At 45.0% G+C, this 17,360-nt stretch overlaps 1 protein-coding gene across 6 annotated transcripts in view; it reads left to right on the top strand.

The window, feature by feature from the left end:
• KCNMA1 (potassium calcium-activated channel subfamily M alpha 1) overlaps nt 1-17,360 on the top strand; it is a 732,075-nt gene that overhangs the window by 503,875 nt on the left and 210,840 nt on the right. For all 6 annotated transcript variants that reach the window (XR_007145346.1, XM_047825367.1, XM_047825362.1 and 3 more), the window contains one exon: nt 36-127. Coding sequence is in view for 5 of the 6 variants with exons in the window: in XM_047825367.1 (XP_047681323.1) it covers nt 36-127 (92 nt within the window). In the remaining variant the exon portion in view is untranslated. The remainder of the gene's footprint in view (nt 1-35; nt 128-17,360) is intronic.

Genomic DNA, 17,360 nt, shown 5'->3' with positions numbered 1-17,360 from the left:
TTCAGTCTCTCTTCTGTCTCCTGTCTTCTCCTCAGGCCATGTTTGCCAGCTACGTCCCTGAAATCATAGAATTAATAGGAAACCGCAAGAAATACGGGGGCTCCTATAGTGCGGTTAGTGGAAGAAAGTAAGTATGCCAAGAGGTTTTGCTGCCTCTGCTGCGGTAGAATCCTCTCTGCATGCCATTTTTTTTTTTGGCTCTTGTTTCTTTGTTTCATGCATGTAGGCAATGTTTGCCCGCTACGTGCCCGAAATTGCTGCTCTCATCCTGAATCGGAATAAATTCGGCGGGACTTTTAACAAACATGGAGGCAGAAAGTAAGTCAGTTACATCAGAAAAGATGTGGTTGAGTGACTTTCAAGAGGCCCTATGGCGGTGACACCTGAATCCCGCCCCTCCCTCCTCCTACCCAGGTGCTTCTGTGAGGGAAGGGCCACATTCTGTGTGGGGTGTGACGTCACCTGTGGACTGACTATCCAGACCTGTGCCCACCCGTTCGTGCCTTTCTTCCCCACCCGTCTTTCTGAGAGACCCACTGTGTTTCTCCTGGAACGGGTTGTAGGTAACTGGGCCTGTATCTTCTGTTCTAATCCCTACCAAGTAAACCAAGCTCATTCAACTGGCTTAGTGATTACATTCTGGTGCCCCAGACTAAGGTGATGCCATACTATGGGGTTGTTTTTGTGCAGCAATAACATGGGATCATACTCCAGCAGGGAAGTCTTAGGGAAGGCAAGAAAAAGGTCACCTTGCCTGCTGTAAAGGCATCGTGGCAGCCAGGAAACCAATTCTCTTTAGCCAGGAGGCACCGAACGTGTCCTCAAAGGGACTCATTACTCAGCTGAAATTCCTTCTGGGCAAGACATATTACATTTATGGTATGTTAGGGTACCACATGCTATTCCTGATGGTCTTTTGTTTGACTTCCCATACATCAATGCTTTCTTCTTGGGGACTATTTCAGTTTGTGTTCAGATCATTTTATTGATATCAATACCAGTGTCTGGGTTCGTTATCAACCTGAAATTTGACTCCTAAGTAAATGGCAGGGCCTTACCATCTCTGCCTTCTGCCAGAGCACTGTCTTGGGAGGAGAAGGCCTCCAGAGAGGCGGGGCTGGTGGCAACCATTCTTTACTTTTTTTTTTTTTAACTTTTTCTTGGGCACTCAGCCTTGTTTTTGTTGTTTCTGGGTTTTTGTTTTAACGTCCACAAAGTAAGAGGTATATAGCTTTAAAGTACAGCTCAAGGGATTTGTACCTATGTACACAGCCAGTAATTACCATGCAGATGAAGATGAGAATATTTTCATCACTCAGGCCCCTTCCTGGTCATAGAAGCTCCTATCACATAACTAGGTCCCCCTCCCCCAGTACATTTTCAGGTGAACTCTTGAATAGCCTATTTTGCTTTTTAAGAGAAAATAAAACTATAGCATTGCCCTTCCCCATCCTCCACCCCCATCTCCTCTGGGCCCAGTAATCATGTTGGATGGAGCAAACCTCATCTCCTGTCGGTGATTCCAGTGCATCCTGAGCTCAGGTGTCCTGTCCTTCCTTCAGAAAATGAAGAGGTGGAAAATAAAAAGACTCATTTTCTTGAACTGCCCACAGGACACCAGTTTCCTTTCAAAGGAACAAAGGACAGTGAGCGAGAGGAGGCCAGTTGGCGTCTCGTCTGTAGAGGCAGCACGTTCCTCCACCTTTCCTCTAATGGAGCCCTCCTCTCCCTATTATCTTAACAACCCTGGATGAGATTAGAACCAAGCTGTTCTGATTTCTGGGCCATTGGTTGGATCCAAAAGGCCAGATAAGTCCAGAGATTCCCATTGGTCATTTATTCCATTGCCAAGAGAAAAACAGCTCCTCTGTCCATTTTGCCTTTAAGGTGTGAACAGGTCGCCATAAAGCAGAAGGCATTCTGAGGCCATGGGCTCTCTTTATTCCTCCCACCCCATTGCCTCGGCCAGCATTTCCTTGTCACTGCCCCCGAAGAAGCCAATAAAGTCAATTGCCCCCAAGTCTATGCTGAAAATACTTCCTGACTCTCCCTCCAGGTAAAATTTTTTTTTCCTCTAGTTTCCCTAGTCCAGTGCGGGTGGGCCTGGTGGCGGGTGGCTTTTGTTGGTGGGCAACCCAGATGAGGACTGAGACCAGCAGTCACTCACCCACCCCTGGTCTGATCCCATCATCTTTTTGCCCTGGCACCTCCACTCAAACCCCCGAGCGCTGATGACTTCAGATCACAGACTCCCCGCAGCTTTTGTTCTGTCTCCATCTCTGTCATCTTTTACCACCGGCTTTTAGCCTGGTGTTTTCTCTGTCTCTTTTTTTTCTTCTCCCTTTAGGAAAATACACACTTTGCTTTTAATGTTCTCTTTCGGTCTCTGATGTCCCCCGACCCTGAGGACAGAGAGTCGGTCCTGTCATCAACACTGGGACCGTTCACTTTACTTTACGCATTGTTTCCTGGTTCAAAAGCTAATTACTAAGTAGTTTAAAGAAGCCCTTTGGTCACTTAGATCTTTCATCAGAAAATATAAGCTTGGGAAAGGAACGGTAATAAAGGGCCATTAGCACCCTTTGTTTGATGTTGTTTTTCCAGTCAGTAGAACAAGATTGATGAAATGTTATGTTTGGCCAAAATTTGAGTTTTCATTTGGAATTCAGCGTTGAGAGAATGGGCTGTCAGAATCAATAAGTTTTCTTTCGCTTGGGATATGGGCATGTGGTAGTAATTAGCAATATAAGGTCTTTAGTTGAGCAACCAAGCATGGATTCTGGCAGCAAACATAATGAGAAACTACAGTTGTTCTATTTCTAACGTCAAAAAGTTTCCAGATAAAATTAAATGCATTTGCAAAGGGAAAGCAGCTAAACTTTGTTGAAAGATAGAGCTCAGACTCTTAAAATAGCGTGCTTTGCCCTGTGTTTTTGTGTATGCAAAAATACATGTGCTGTATTCATGGATACACGTATGTACACTCTTCTCCCCAGGATTTCATCAAGTGAATGCCCAGAATGTAATTAAAACATACACATAGTTAAGGGATTTGTTTACACATGCATATCTTACTCAGAAAGACTCTAACAATGCATTAACTTGTCAGAGAATTTAAGGTAACTTGTGACCCGAAAGCTTCGGAGACACACAACTTTGAAATCTAAAGATGATTTAAAGTAAACACACACACACACACATTAGGCAGAGAAGTTCAGGGTTTTGTTTACGCAACACCCAATTTCAGGATATTGGAGAACATGGAGGTTTTGTTGGCACCTCATTTTCGGTTTTGATCAATGTGTTTGACATAATGTGAACACTTCATATAGCATCCCCGGCACGTCCTCACCGTCAACATGGGATCAAAGGCCTGGCCTGGCTTCCTCCAACATTCGCTTCAGTATTCCTCACTTGACCTCCCACAGGACATCCAGAGCCAGCAGTAGATGTGGGGACATGTCAGCTATTCTCTATCTTATTGTGATGCATCAGGGCTCCTAAGAATAGGAATTGGGTGTCAATAACCAGAGGTTCAATGAGTGGCCTCGGCAGGCAGTCTCTGTCGGTTGGAGGTCTTGGGGACAATTGTCCTCTCGGGCTGAGACCCCAGGTCTTATTCAAAAGGGTAGCCTGCCTACGGCCCAGCTGACCCCCGGGGCTGATGCCTCCTCCTTCCCTTCATGTAAGGCCAAAGCTGCTCAGAGGTGGGGGAGCAGCGGGGTGAGGCTCCCATGGCCTTTGGGTCCCAGCTTGCTCTCCTTCCTCCCACGGCCCTTGCCGTTCCCCCCTGAGATTTCCTCTCTGCGTGTGACTCAGCCACTCCTGGTTAGTTTATGAGAACGGACAAGATCATGGTCTGAGGTCACATGGCCAAGGGCCATGGAAAATAATCAGCCACAGAGAGGAATCCATCTGTTGTAACCCCCTTGTTAGAGGTGGCCGGGCCAGGGAGCCATCCAGACCTTGTGTTTCCCATGATGGGCTTCTGGGGCCCCCAACTGAGGCAGTCCTAGGCCAGGTGTTTGGGACAAGGAAGAATGGGATAGCTTTGGATTATTCTACTGACTTCTGTAGCCAAATGCTGAGAGGACACACAGAGAGGACAAGGTATAATAGACGACAAGGAGAAGGCACAGGGGACCAGGGAGGTGAATGAAGTCTTCTTGAAGGAGAGGTTCTGTGGCTGAATGAGGAGGCTAGGCCTCTCTTCTGGTTGAGGGAACCATTGTCACAGACTAAGCTAGCTCTAATTTCAATTCAGGAAAGTTGTTTGTGAAACTTAAATACTGTGGCTTCTCTTAGAACTCTTCTTTATATAGACAAAGCTTGGGTCACAAGCTTTTGGGGGCACTTGTAGATGAGAAATGACTCGTTATAGCCCAGAGCCCTAAGACTGCCTTCTCTGACAGTAAGAATACCTACAGACTTGCATATCGCTTAATTCTCACAGCAACCACCAAAGGGAAGTATTATCATCTCCATTTGCAGTGGGCGAGGAAACTGAGGAACAGAGAGGTTATGTGACTTGCCTGATGTCACACAGCTAACAAAGGGTGCATCTAGGGTTTGAACCAAGGGGCAGTCTGCTTCACTGGGCCGTGCTGCCTCTGAAGATCATCTCCTGAGACCCCTTTTTGTTCTGACCTCATGATCCTATGGTTGTTCTTCCACCTCTACCCATAAGTGGGGCCACAACACCGTGCACATGATGGAAAGGAAGAGAAATGCACGAGTATCACTGTGGTCCTGTGTTTTCCTTCTGCTCACCTACTGCCTCTAAGGATCCTCGCCCCACCCCAAGGACAAAAAGGTGGGGAGGGGACTGAACCATCTCTTCCTTGATTTTTCTCATTTGGTTAGACTAGGAATGTATTTACCTCTTGTACACTTGTAACAATGAGGGGCTCTCAAGGATAGACAGACGGATCATTGACCAAAATTGTGCCTTATTTGTGGGTCTCAACACTTTCAACCTCTTCCTGGGGGAGCTCACTTCCTAGGTTACCAGCCATGGCAGATTGTAGTGATCTGCCAGATGCAGACACCCTCCTAGGCAGAGTCTACCTGCATGGCATCTTAAGAAGAGCATTCCCTGCCCTGGCAGACATATCCACCTGCTTCCTTTGGTTGAGAGAACTTCTTTGGTGGTGGGTTCTTAACTGTCAGTGAAAATTAGAGTAGCAGGACCTCCCTCCCTCCCGCCTGCCCCGAAAGTCCTCTGCAAGATCCAGTCTCTAGGTTTATTGCAGAGCTGTAGGTGGAAGTGTTACCCTCAGGAGGCTGGGTCTTCCTGCGGGGAGTAAGGCAGTCTGCCTTCAACATGGCCTCAGGATTGTAAAAGGGAGCCCTAAAGCCATAGAGGTTGGCAGAATGTATCATGCTTTTCCATTTAAAAATGAAAACAGAGTACTTTATTATGTTCTTTAATGTGGTGGTTATATTTTAAAGAGTTTTCAATAATTTAGTCAAGAATTTCAAGAGCTAAGAAATACTAGAGCACAGTTAGTTTCCTGCCTCACTCTCCATTCCTGTTATCATTTCCACTTGCTCATTTTCAGTCCACGGATGTTCACTGAGCGCCTCTGTGCCCGGCACAATGAGGGTTGTGTTGGATGCCAAGGAGGTGGTGAGCAAGCGACCCGTGGGACTTGTCCTCAAGGACATTACAGTCGCCAGGAGGTTACAGGCAATGAGCAAGGCTATGACTGAAGAAAATACCAAGTACAAATGTTCATACATGTGGCAAAAATGAACATGAAAAAGACTAAGATCCTATTATAGAGCAAAACAGGGGTGACTTACTGTACAGAGGTCCTGGGAGGTGACCTTTCAGAGGAGGAGATGTCACAGCCTGTTCCGTGGCTGTGCACCCCAGCTTTTGTTACTCCTAGGCTGAGAGGAGTCAACACCCTAGTTTTAAAATTCATATCATACGGACTCCGCTTACAACCATTGGTCTTTGGTCCTACTACCGTGGTCCTACAACCATGGGAGTAAGTCTTAAAATCTTATTTTCCTTTCAGGCTCTATTTCGCCTGTATAGTATACTCTCCACAGACTTACCAGGAGAGGGTACCCTGCGTATCTTCCCTGGTTCCTTATTAGCGGGTTCTTATTAAATTCTGTGTCTCCTCATATCAGAAATGGTCTCCTCATCCATCTCTCTCTGTGGCCTTTGTTCCTTTATGAGACCACTTTCTATTCCCTCCTGCCTGGCTGTCTTGAAATTCCGCTCCATTTTCTCCACCACACTCAACCTTTGCCCGCTGTGGTTCTAGACCAATTTTTGTTTTTTCAAAGAATTAGAATCGTAAACGATCTGCTGTGCCCAAACAGGCATTACCGGTGACCCTTGATCAACATGGTCTTGAACCGCACAGGTCCACTTACACGCGGATTGTTTGAGATAAATACAGTACAGAACTGTAAATGTGTTTTCTCTGCCTTAGGATTTTCTTAACATTTCCTTTTCTCTAGCTTGCTTTATGGTAAGAATACAGTCTGTGCCATATGTAACACATAAAATAGGTGTCAATCGACTGTTTATGTTATTGGTAAGGCTTCCAGTCAATGATAGGCTATTAGTAGTCAAGTTTTTGGGGAGTCAAAAGTTACATGTGGAGTTTTGACTTCACAGGGGTCGGTGCCTTGACCCCCATGTTGTTCAAAGGTCAAGCATATTTCTTTATAAAGACTCACTCAGTCTACCCCATAGCCATCCCCCCAACCCTAGCCTAGGGGAACTAGCGTGAGTCATGCCTTCACCGTCCATTCCACGTGTGATTATTGAGTGCTTGCTACACACAGGCACTGGGTATAAATGAACTTCTTCAAACCCATGAAGATTTCCAAATATGCCACATCTCTCTTGAGCTGTGCATTAATATTATTTGGCCACTAAAGTGGCTGGGGAGTTCAAAGTCAGAGCTTATTTAAGCCTCTCCTCTTGGTTCCCAGAGGTGACCGTCTTCCTATAATAACATTTCCATGTGTACTTTTTCTGATAAGGGCTGACTCCAGCACTTGGGAATAGGATGTGGGGTTAATTCGTGTGGTATTGTCTTGGGCCAAGTACCATGGGCCTCCTTTCCTTTCCCGTCTACGTACAGCTTGGGCAACACTCACTCTTGCTTCTGCAAAGCCTGACGTGGCGGGTGGGGGGTTACTCCTGGAGAGAGTGTTTCCTATAAGGTGCCATTTATGATTTCTAGATCACAGACATCACTCTGGTTGAAATGTGACTGAGGCTTTGCATTTCACACAAACGTCTGTCCTTTGACAGGGAAGCCATTCAGTCCTCTCCTTGCATGGCCCATGTGATTCCCAGCCTGAACTCCCAGCAATGTTTTCAGATTCCTAGATTTTAAAAGCCATAAATTAGCAAATCATCAACATATCACCAGGAAGGATCATCTGGTAGCCATTCTAGTCAGAAGGAAACACAGGCCCCAATAAGTGATCTTCACAAAGATAGGAAGAACTGTAGACAGACAGATACAGTAAATAGGAAGACAAACAGATAATTCAAGTTGACAGACCATCTTGGACTGATTAGACATTCTGCTTTGATTAACATTAAACTTTTGGGGGAGGAAAAAAGAATTGAGATTGCCCTAATACTTTGGAAAAATGACCCCTTTACTACTTCTGAAATTCAGAACCGAGGGGCAGATACCGAAAGCAAGTGTCATTAGATGCTGTACTGTATAATGTAACATGCTAGGTATTCCTTTCTGATGAGAGGGGTCTTGGTGGGTGTGGATGTGGGCGCTTCTTTCTTTGCATCTGCTTTGGATTCTTGTAAGCCACATCTTCAGCCCCTTTCAAACTTGAAGCTCTATTTAAAGAGACTTGGATGCATATTAAATCAATTTCCTGATAATACCTAATGGAGTGAAGGCTTGCCCCACCCTCCCCCCTCCACTTTCTTGCTGTCTCTCTTCCTTTCCACACACTTTTCAAAATGTTCCAGCTATTGTTCTGAAAACAAGAATAGAAATGTAGGTGGGAGATGAACTGTGTACCTAAAAAAAAAAAAAGTCATATTCAAACCTAGACTTTTGCTCTCAGATAGTCTTTCCTCCATAAAAAAAAAAAAGAAAGAAAGAATTTTGAATATGACTTTTCTAATTATAATCCCTAAAGAATCTTTCTGCTCAGCCTCATGTTTGATTGGGTGAATCCTCCCTGGGTAGTTTCCAAATCTAAACAACAAACACCACCATCCGAGAGTAAGTTTCACCGTGTTTTCTGTCTTCCTGCTATGTCATTTCTTGTGTTGGAAGCCTTTCCAGAGCCACACAAAGTGGTTCCTAGTAGACTTGGGTGTGGCCCACTGCTGCTGCCATCATACACTGAAAATAAACCAGGAAACTCTCTAGCTGTCCAAGCCCAGTGTCTCCTTCTAGTAAACTTACAGGCTGTTGTAATGTGAAACTCATGAAAACCTGATTCTGTGTCTCTCAGGGTTTGGGCTCCCACATCTAGTACAAGTGTTGCATGACAATGATCTGTTCCCACCCCGGAACCATGGGGACTGCTCCAGATGTGGTACGAGTTGTCAGTAAAAGCAATCTCATCCCCCCTTTCTATCCCTTCTTAACTAGGGGACATAGAGGCAGTTCGGAGGTAGATTCATGCCCATCTCTGGCGAGGCTTTGCAACCTTAGCCACTGAACTCAAAGGCAAATGCTGGCTAGGATATAGAACAGATTTAGGAAAGTTGCCATCCCAGCATGTTTGCTCAGCTAACAAGTATGTGACCCCCTGCTATGTTCCAGTCACTGCGCTAAGTGCTGTGGCTAAAGAATGAGCAAGAAAATGTGGTTCTTGCTCTCCTGGAGCTTACCTGAGACTTTGACCAATCAGAACCATCCAAGGAACAAGCGGCAGCTAAATAGAGGCTTGATTATGTAGGGGAATCATCCCAGTGAAATGCTCTTTGGCAGGAATTTTGTTCAATAAAATCGTAAAGACTGCAAACATTTCAGAGGGAGTGCTTCCAAAAGCATTGGATAATTCATATTGTTAAAATGTACCCTTTGGAGCGGTTTTGGGCAAAGGTAATAGCGGGGTGACTTGTGCACCTAAAAACCTATGGTTTTAATGATGGGCCCAGTAAAAGAGGGATATGGAGAGACTTGGGAAGGTGGGGGAGCTGCTGACGCTACCCTGAGTGCCCCTGTGGTGTATTATGTCTCAGCTGACCCTGACACCTGTAAACTCCTCCCAGTTCTTACCTGTGTAACAGATGCTGGAGGCCAGTTGAGGCCTTTGCAAGTGTGCTGGATCTACTCAGAGGGGATTGGATAGCTAGCAGCATATGCTAGCAGGGACAACACCCTTGGGTGTGGCTGGGGAACAAGGCCAGGATGTGTCAACTTGATTGTCATTATGGGAAGGTAGTCCCAACAACATATGCTCTAGGGCCATGATGCATGATTTACCCGGAGTGTTAGCAGGGAGGTGGGGCTCGCTTTGCACATCAAAGCTAACAGACCTCCCCTTTACCAGGGCAAAAGTAAGAGCCATTTCTGTGCTTGGACTCATTATCCCCCCATTCCGCCTTCATCCCCGAAGGGTATGGTTGACCTTGGCCTTAGTCTTCTCTTCTCTTGGTGCCTCTTATTCAGAAGCAGCATTACCAAGTAGAGACAGGCAAATCTACTTTGATGTGCATAGAAGAAAGTGCTATTCAGTGCCCTGATTTCTCTTAAGATTGGAAGAACCAGGTCAAAGGAAGATTGACTTGCTTGAAAATGGCCAAAGCCTACCAAGTCTGCAGTAAGGGGATGAATAAAATGTGGAAGGGCAAGGGTATTGGGAAGAGACACAGTGTAATTTGTGAGAGAGTCAGGCAGTTATGGAATTGCTTACTTAAGATCGGTGTATAATTCCTCTTGGGGGAAGGAAGGAAAGAAGGGTGGGGAGAGAAAGAAATCCAAACAATACCAGCATACTGGGTTGTTGTGAAAATTAAGTGAGAAATTAAGGTTAAGGTAAACAACTCTTCCAGTTAGGGGCTCTTTGATTATAGGCAACAGAAACTGGTTCTTGCTAACCTAAGCAGGAGAGGAATTTTTTTGGAAGGTTAGAGTACCTTATAGAATTCAGAGAAAAATTGAAGAGCAAGATCCCAGAAAGGACAGAGTTGAGCCAGGCAAGCAGCTCTGGGACCCAGCAAGCAGAAACTCAGGGATAGTCATTATAGGGTTTTGCAAGAGGATGGATCCCACTGTGAACTTAGTGTCACTCCATTCAAGGCTGAGAAGTATTGATTGGCTTAGTTCCGGCAGGGAAACTTGATTAAAGTTCCCAACACTATATCTCATTGGGGATGACTGGTTCCCCAAATTAAAAATGAGGTGCCATTGACAGAAGAGAGGGTGTGGGCTGCACATGTCAGTACAACCAATGCCTCCTGAGGTTCTCAGAATTTATTTTCAAGACGTGGACTGAGGCTTCCTTTAGGCAACAAGCTACAAAAGATATTTGATCATTCCTTGGGCATGGTCTAATTATGGAGATTAATTGTGATCTAGGATGGTGGAGGTATAGATATAGACCCCTCTGGCGTTGTTTAGGTCCTGACCATCTGCATATGATCAGATGCACCTACTTTGTGCAGAAAATTCTGTTCTGGTCAGGACATCTCAGTATTCACTGTTGGCATTCCCAATAGTCTGTCCTGTGACCTTGCGGCTCTGTTTTATAGAGGTGCCTTTGCTGCACTGTTGGGATCTATTTGCTCAGCCTTCTGCCCCTTTTTAGGGAAACTGCAAAATAGCCTGTGTCTTCCAGAATAGCTCTATTGACAGCTGGATAAGATGATTACTTTATTCTCTTCCTCACTAGGAGGGAGAAGGCATTTCCTTTCTTTGTAATTAGCCAAGTACTAGCTGTGGCCCTGGGTAGGAAGTCTTATCTCCAAACCTCCTTGGGCTTTTTGTTTGCTTGTTTTGTTTTTTCATTTGTTCTAACCAGAAATGACTAAAGCCAGCGTTTGGGATTATGGCCTCAAAACACACTCACAGTTGTTTTGATTTCATTTTTGCCCTCCTTACATGTACTGTTCTCTCACAAACTCGAAACAGATCTGGGGTAGCAGAATCAGCCAATGATCTGACAATCTTGCAGTTAACTAATGGTTATGTTTCTTCTACACTTACAATGGCATCAGGTGTCCAAGACAAGCACACATTACCAACCAGTCCATTGGTCAGTAGATAGTTCTGGAAAGTCTAGCAAGCTTTGGAGGTCCTGAGCCAGGTCCCTAGGTGGAATGGAAGCGATGGGTCCCTAGGTGGAATGGAAGTGATGGCTTTTGGAGTGATGGGGGTTCAGAGCTGATGACCAGGAAAGAATTCTTGAGACATCTTTGGTGCAAAAAAGTTGATTTTATTAAAGAGTGGGGACAGGACCTGTGTGCAGAAAGAGTTGCACTGGGCTTATGAGGAGTGACTGGTTATATATACTATGGAGTTGGGGGAGGTGAAGTCAAGAGGAAGTTTCTTAAAGGGATTTCCATATGCTAAAACTCACAGATTACTGAGGGCCTAGTTTTGTCAAACTAAGGTAAGTTTTTTTTTTTTTTCCCTCTAACAAAACATCATTAAGATAGTAGGAGTTCCCAGAAATTAGGCTATTGATAAGATTGCCCCTTTCTGGTAATTTTACTAAGATATTTGTAAACTGATAGAGACTCTGTCAATGTAACCATTTGTTTTCTGTCCTTTCCTTTGTTCTGGGCAGGCAGAAGTGCCTAAGGAATATCACACATATCCCACCTGGGTGTGGGGGCCGTGCAGGGTGTCGGGTGGCTTGCCTTATGCTCCCTCATCAGAAGGATGGGACCTGCACAGTCTGGAGCTAGCTTTTGTTGGCCATAGGTGAACTGCCCTGCACGGACGTCAGTTCCTTTGGGACTGGCTGTCAGTACAGGAAGAAGTGGGAAGGCAGGAGTTGGATTAGTCTCCTTCCTTTTAGGCAGTGGGGTCCTGCACTTCACAGGAAAACCTGGTTAACAGTCATCCTGAAGGACATGATCCAAAGTAGGGGAAGCCGTGGGACAAAGCAGTCACAGAAAGCACCACCAGGTGATACAGAAGGTCAAGCCCAGAATCTGCCTAAACCTTAGCTTGTGTGAGAGTCTTGGAGAGAGAATTCTGTGGACACTGAATGGTTCAAATTCAACCTTGGAGGGATAACTTTAAATTTTAGTACTGACCACTGTGTGCTTTGGGTTGTGGGGTCTCTTGCTGCCCCCAGCCTGCTTTCTATGTGATAAAATGCTGCTGAATTTCCCTGACAAGTCCTTCTTAAAATTCATTCCCACCAAGCCAGTGGCTACCATTGGGGTATGGGCGGGGGGCAGGGGGAGGTTGGGGGAGGTTGGATGGAAAGAGCATGATTAGAAGTCTCAGCAGAAAGACAGAAGAGATTCTAGCATATGTATTTGATATAAATATTATAGTTTTACAGAGACATCTAGATCAATATATGCCACATTTCATCTACCTCTCTGACAAAGTGAGCACAATGTATTCAGGGAAAGCTGTATAGGATTTTCAATTTACTCTGTGTGATTTATTGTGACAGGATAGCTATGGGTTTTTTAAGTTCTTTATACTTGTTCCAGTAAAAATGGATATAGTATCTTTAAAAATAAACAGCCCAGAGCTGTGCATTTTACATTGTCTTCCTAGAATGAGGCTCTGCTAAAGAGCGATGTGAGACCTCCCTGCCCCCAGGGGGGACCTGATGCAGGCAGATTTGCCTCAGTCCTTGCTCTTTAGCTGTTTTGAGGGGGGGGGGGGTGGTGTGGAGGGTGAACAGGGAACTGAATTAGGAAGTACTGCCGACGTCTAGACGAGATGTGATGGTGGCCTGGACTAGAAGGGCAGAGAGCTAGAACTCTGTGGGGGGATCCATCAGTGTCGGTGGGAACAGCCCAGTCAGTCTGGGCTCCTTCATTTTGTAGTGACTGGCCCCAGTCTCCTGACTCCCAGCCCAGCGGCATCAGCCCTCCCTCTATCTAGAAGGCACCAAACCAACAGGGTAGGACTGCTCATGCTCTGCCATTCACCTTGTACTGAATCTCTGGGCCTCAGTTTCCACATCCAAATAGCAGGTACTAGACTGAACATTCACCAGGGGCTATTCTCATACTAAGATAAACATGAGACTGTGGAGTGGAGCCCATTACTTTTCAGGCTCTAAGAAACACTACCTGAATCTTCAAAATGTGTAGATTTTAGTTTTCATTAGCTAACTTCAGCCTCAGCGAGTCTCTGAAGGCCTCATTCACTGGAGCCTTGAAGAGTTTGGGGGCTCCCTCGGCATCCTCCTCTTATGCCTCCTGCCCTTGGTCACCTCCCCTAAGTTGTCCGTTCTGAGAAGCTGCAGTGGAACTAAGCTCAGAAACAGGTTCCAACTCAACTGGGGCATCCTGGCTTCCCTTGGACAACTCTAGGAAGGATAGGAGAGTGATTGAGGAGAATGTGTGGGATTGCATTCTGGAGGCAGAGATGCTTACTGATGAGAGAGGCATACTCATGGTCGTTTAGTGAAGATATACCCATTTAACAAGCAATTGGCAATTTTCTGGTGAGCCCTGATAGAGTTTGTAATAGTCCAGCATTATTCTTAAGGTTGTCACACTCATCCACTGATGCCACACTTGCTCATGACACATCAGTCCAGCCTGTGTTTATGGAGCCCTGTCCCCAAACCAGGCCTGTTTGCTTATACTGGATGAGTAACTCTTTTCCACAGAATGCCATCTGCTACTATTTTGGCATTTAAGATGCTTCTTCATGCATCTGAGAGGAATCTTTTGATCCAGCCATTAACATTAGTTTATCCCAAGAAAGATTTGTTTACAGAACTTGACAAAGTTTTAAAAACCCAAAAGTCCTATCCGATCAGAAATCGTTATTGATTTAAGCTTGTTGGCCATCTTCACAAACCATGCGGCCAGGCCCTGTAAATATCAGTCATTAAGACTGATAAGATTGACATTAAGATAGACTAATCAGTAGTCTGAAGAAGTTCAAATCTAGAGCCACATTGGGAACAGCATTAGTTACCTTCATAGTGTAACTTTCCTAAATATTCTCCACTGTACATGGATCATTTAGGTTTTCCGTATCTTCAGGATCCTTGGACTGGAGAGGCAGTCCTGGGCCGGACATAGCATACAATGTTTAAAATGGATATTTGCATCACTTTGCCATCCCTTGACTGGCCAAATTGTGTGGCTTAAGTTTAAAAACTTGATTTAGAGTTTCTGCCTTCACTCATAGTATCTAGTGATGCTGCAATACTGTGATGTTTTTAAAAAGAAAAAATTTTTTAATGTTTATTTATTTTTGAGAGAGAGAGAGAGAGAGAGCTCGAGTAGGGTCGGGGTAGAGAGAGGGAGATACAGAATCAAAAGCAGACTCCAGGCTCCAGGCTCTGAGCACCTGCACAGAGCCTGATGTGGTGCTTGAACCCATGAACCATGAGATCATGACCTGAACTGAAGCTGGACGCTTCACTGACTGAGCCACTCAGGTGCCCCAACACTGTGACGTCTTAAGTGAGAATGATCTTCGTCCATCCCGGTCCCCGGCTAAGTCTCTCTCCTGGTCCAGTGAGGACCCCTCCATCATCCCCTCCACTGTGTGATGAGGAGGGCATCCTGCTGGCCCAGCTCTGCCTGCCATAAAGAGCGGAACCCGGAATACTCCATCCTCTGCTCTCTGCCCTCTATCACCTTCATCTGAACAAGCATTAGAGTCGGGGACCTGGGTCACATCCTGGGCAAGTCACTTTCTTGCTGTGGGATGTCAGGCATGCGGCTTACGGAAATTGAGGTTAAGAGAGGTTATCTGCAATGATATAGGTCGTAGGAACATAGGGTTGTTTAGGATTAGGTGAGATTCCAGGGGCCGTAGAGCACTTTACATCTGTTACCTACTGATTTATAGATATCACATGAATCCCACCATTTAATAATGCTTACAATGGCCCAGGCCCTTTACTAGGCTCTTCGCATGTATTATCTATTTAAATAAATCCTCAAGATAACCTCATGAATCAGGAACTAGCACCAGCCCCTCAGAGACTCTGACTTTATAGTTGTAAAATGCAGAATTGGTATCTTGCCCAAGACTATTCAGTTATTTAGTGTCTGAGCTGAGCTAACACGGGGCTATCAAAGTACGAATCTCACATGGTAGATTTGTAGGTGTCATGGAATCTGGCAGAGACAGTTTTGGATGAGGATCTCTTTGGCATTCTTCAAATCATGCACCATGAACAACCATCACTCTATGGACAAGGAGGACACGCTCTGCTCTCAGTCTTGAATATTTTCAATTATATTTTCAATCACGGAGGACATAAGAAATTCTGCTTCTCTTCTCCCTGAAATAACATCCTTCCCCAAACTACTGTCCCTGGAATTTTCGAAAGTCTTGCAAATGTTTCTGGAAAATAAATTTCCCTTTTTGCCATCCATCCCTTGTACTCCTGCAGGCCCCTGGTGCTTCCTCAGATGTAGGCTGGTGAGAGCAGATCTTCTAATGCAGATGCTGAGTTAGAGAGGCGACTTCTCCCCATCCATCAACTCTAACTGCATTCAAACATGTTCAATATGTGGGCTTCTTGATAACTTCCACTGTATGGAAAACAAAATGGAGGGAAATGATTATTGGCACAAAAGGAGGAAGTCATAAATCTTCAAATCAGATATAGGACAGATTGGAACAATATGGGTCCTCCAAGGTTGCCATGATAATGTACCTAATAACTCTCCTTGGGCAAAAAGGCAATCTGCTTTCAATCAATCTCGCTTTTTCTGAGCAAAAATACCAATTATGTTGAAGGAAGATTTTTTTTCTTCCTTTTTTGATAAAGGCTGCTCTCCACCCCAGAAATCATGCTGTAGCTAAAAGATATATATTCTCAATTGTCTAGAATGGTATTGGACAGCTAGCATCAAATGAGAAAAGTCAATCCTTTTTTTCTCCCCTCTCCTGCCTGCATTTGTCTACTTCTTAAGAGAAGTGAAAGCTAATTAAAGGCTTAAGGGATAATATTGATTGCATTGGAATATATTTTATATGTACCCAGCACATTTTCAACTGAGAGAACCCTGACTCTTTCTAAGGCTGAATAAATCAGCTGGCAGGGCCTTTGATTCAAGGGTGAGAGGGTGAACTCATCTCCTTCCCTTCCACTTCTTGCACATCTGTCCTAGAGATGAATGATTTCAGAAGAGGGAGAGGCAATGCTGGCCGATGTTCATTCAGGCCTTTGTGTACAGGATGGGAAGGATGGATGTTCAGGCATTTACCCAGACCTATCATTGATTTGAGTCCAGCTTTGAATAATCACCAGGCTTCTACTGGTATAGAACTTTGAGCTTTGCAATGCCTGAGGCGGGAAGCTAGCTGGATGGTATTAGCCTCTCAGCTCCCTCATCTATTGAACGGGGATAAGGAGCTTGCCCAGGATCACACACATCTTTGGGGGCAGAGCAGGGAATCCCATCTGGCTTATTTTCATATCCAGGTGAGAGGAAGTGCCCAACCCAGAACTGTCCTGTGGAGGCGCCCGTACATTGGATTCATGCTGGGCTTATTCTCAATCATAGACGTCTGTAGGCAGAAAGCATTAGAATTGCCCCATGCAGCCCCACATGTCAGATCAGGAGGGAGGTCCTATTTCTCTCTCACTTTCTGAACATACTTGGCAAATTCAAAATCAGAGATCTTATGCAAAACATGCAAATTCATTTGCAGCCTGTTTCGTCCATATAAATGCACGTGCCACAAGAAATATTTTAAGATATGACATGATAAAAACGTATATAACCCGAGTGTTCTGTTTACGTCCTATAGTCTCACACGCTGTGTGTTTCAGGAGGGAGTTAGTCATGTGGGTTTGGGGCATTTGGAATGGGTGGCCAAGGGACCTCCCTGTACCTGGCTGGCACTTGCTAGAGAATAAAGTGATCATGCTGGGATGTCTCTTCTGAGGCAGCCACTGACAATCTTTCCTCCCTGCGATGGCCTCCGCTTGCCCGGCCACTAAGTGCAGCACCGTAACAATAACAGTCCATAATGGTGATATTATTAACTGCATTGTGCATATTATTGATTTACTCTTTGTTCTGCATCATTATCCTTTCACCAATGAGTTTACTGCCTTATTCTCACATACTTAGTCAAGCACCAAATTACAACGAAAGGGCAGGCTCTTGTAATGGCATCTAATGGAACATTGCATAAGTGATCATCACTTCCTCCCATTATGCGCTGCCTCCAGCCAATGAGCTTTCTGCCTTATTGGAATGTGCACAGAGCAAT

The sequence above is a fragment of the Prionailurus viverrinus genome, chromosome D2 (genome assembly GCF_022837055.1).
Source record: "Prionailurus viverrinus isolate Anna chromosome D2, UM_Priviv_1.0, whole genome shotgun sequence".
Taxonomy (NCBI): domain Eukaryota; kingdom Metazoa; phylum Chordata; class Mammalia; order Carnivora; family Felidae; genus Prionailurus; species Prionailurus viverrinus.
The sequence above is the reverse complement of the archived record's forward strand: the minus strand, read 5'-3'. Positions and strand labels throughout refer to the sequence as shown.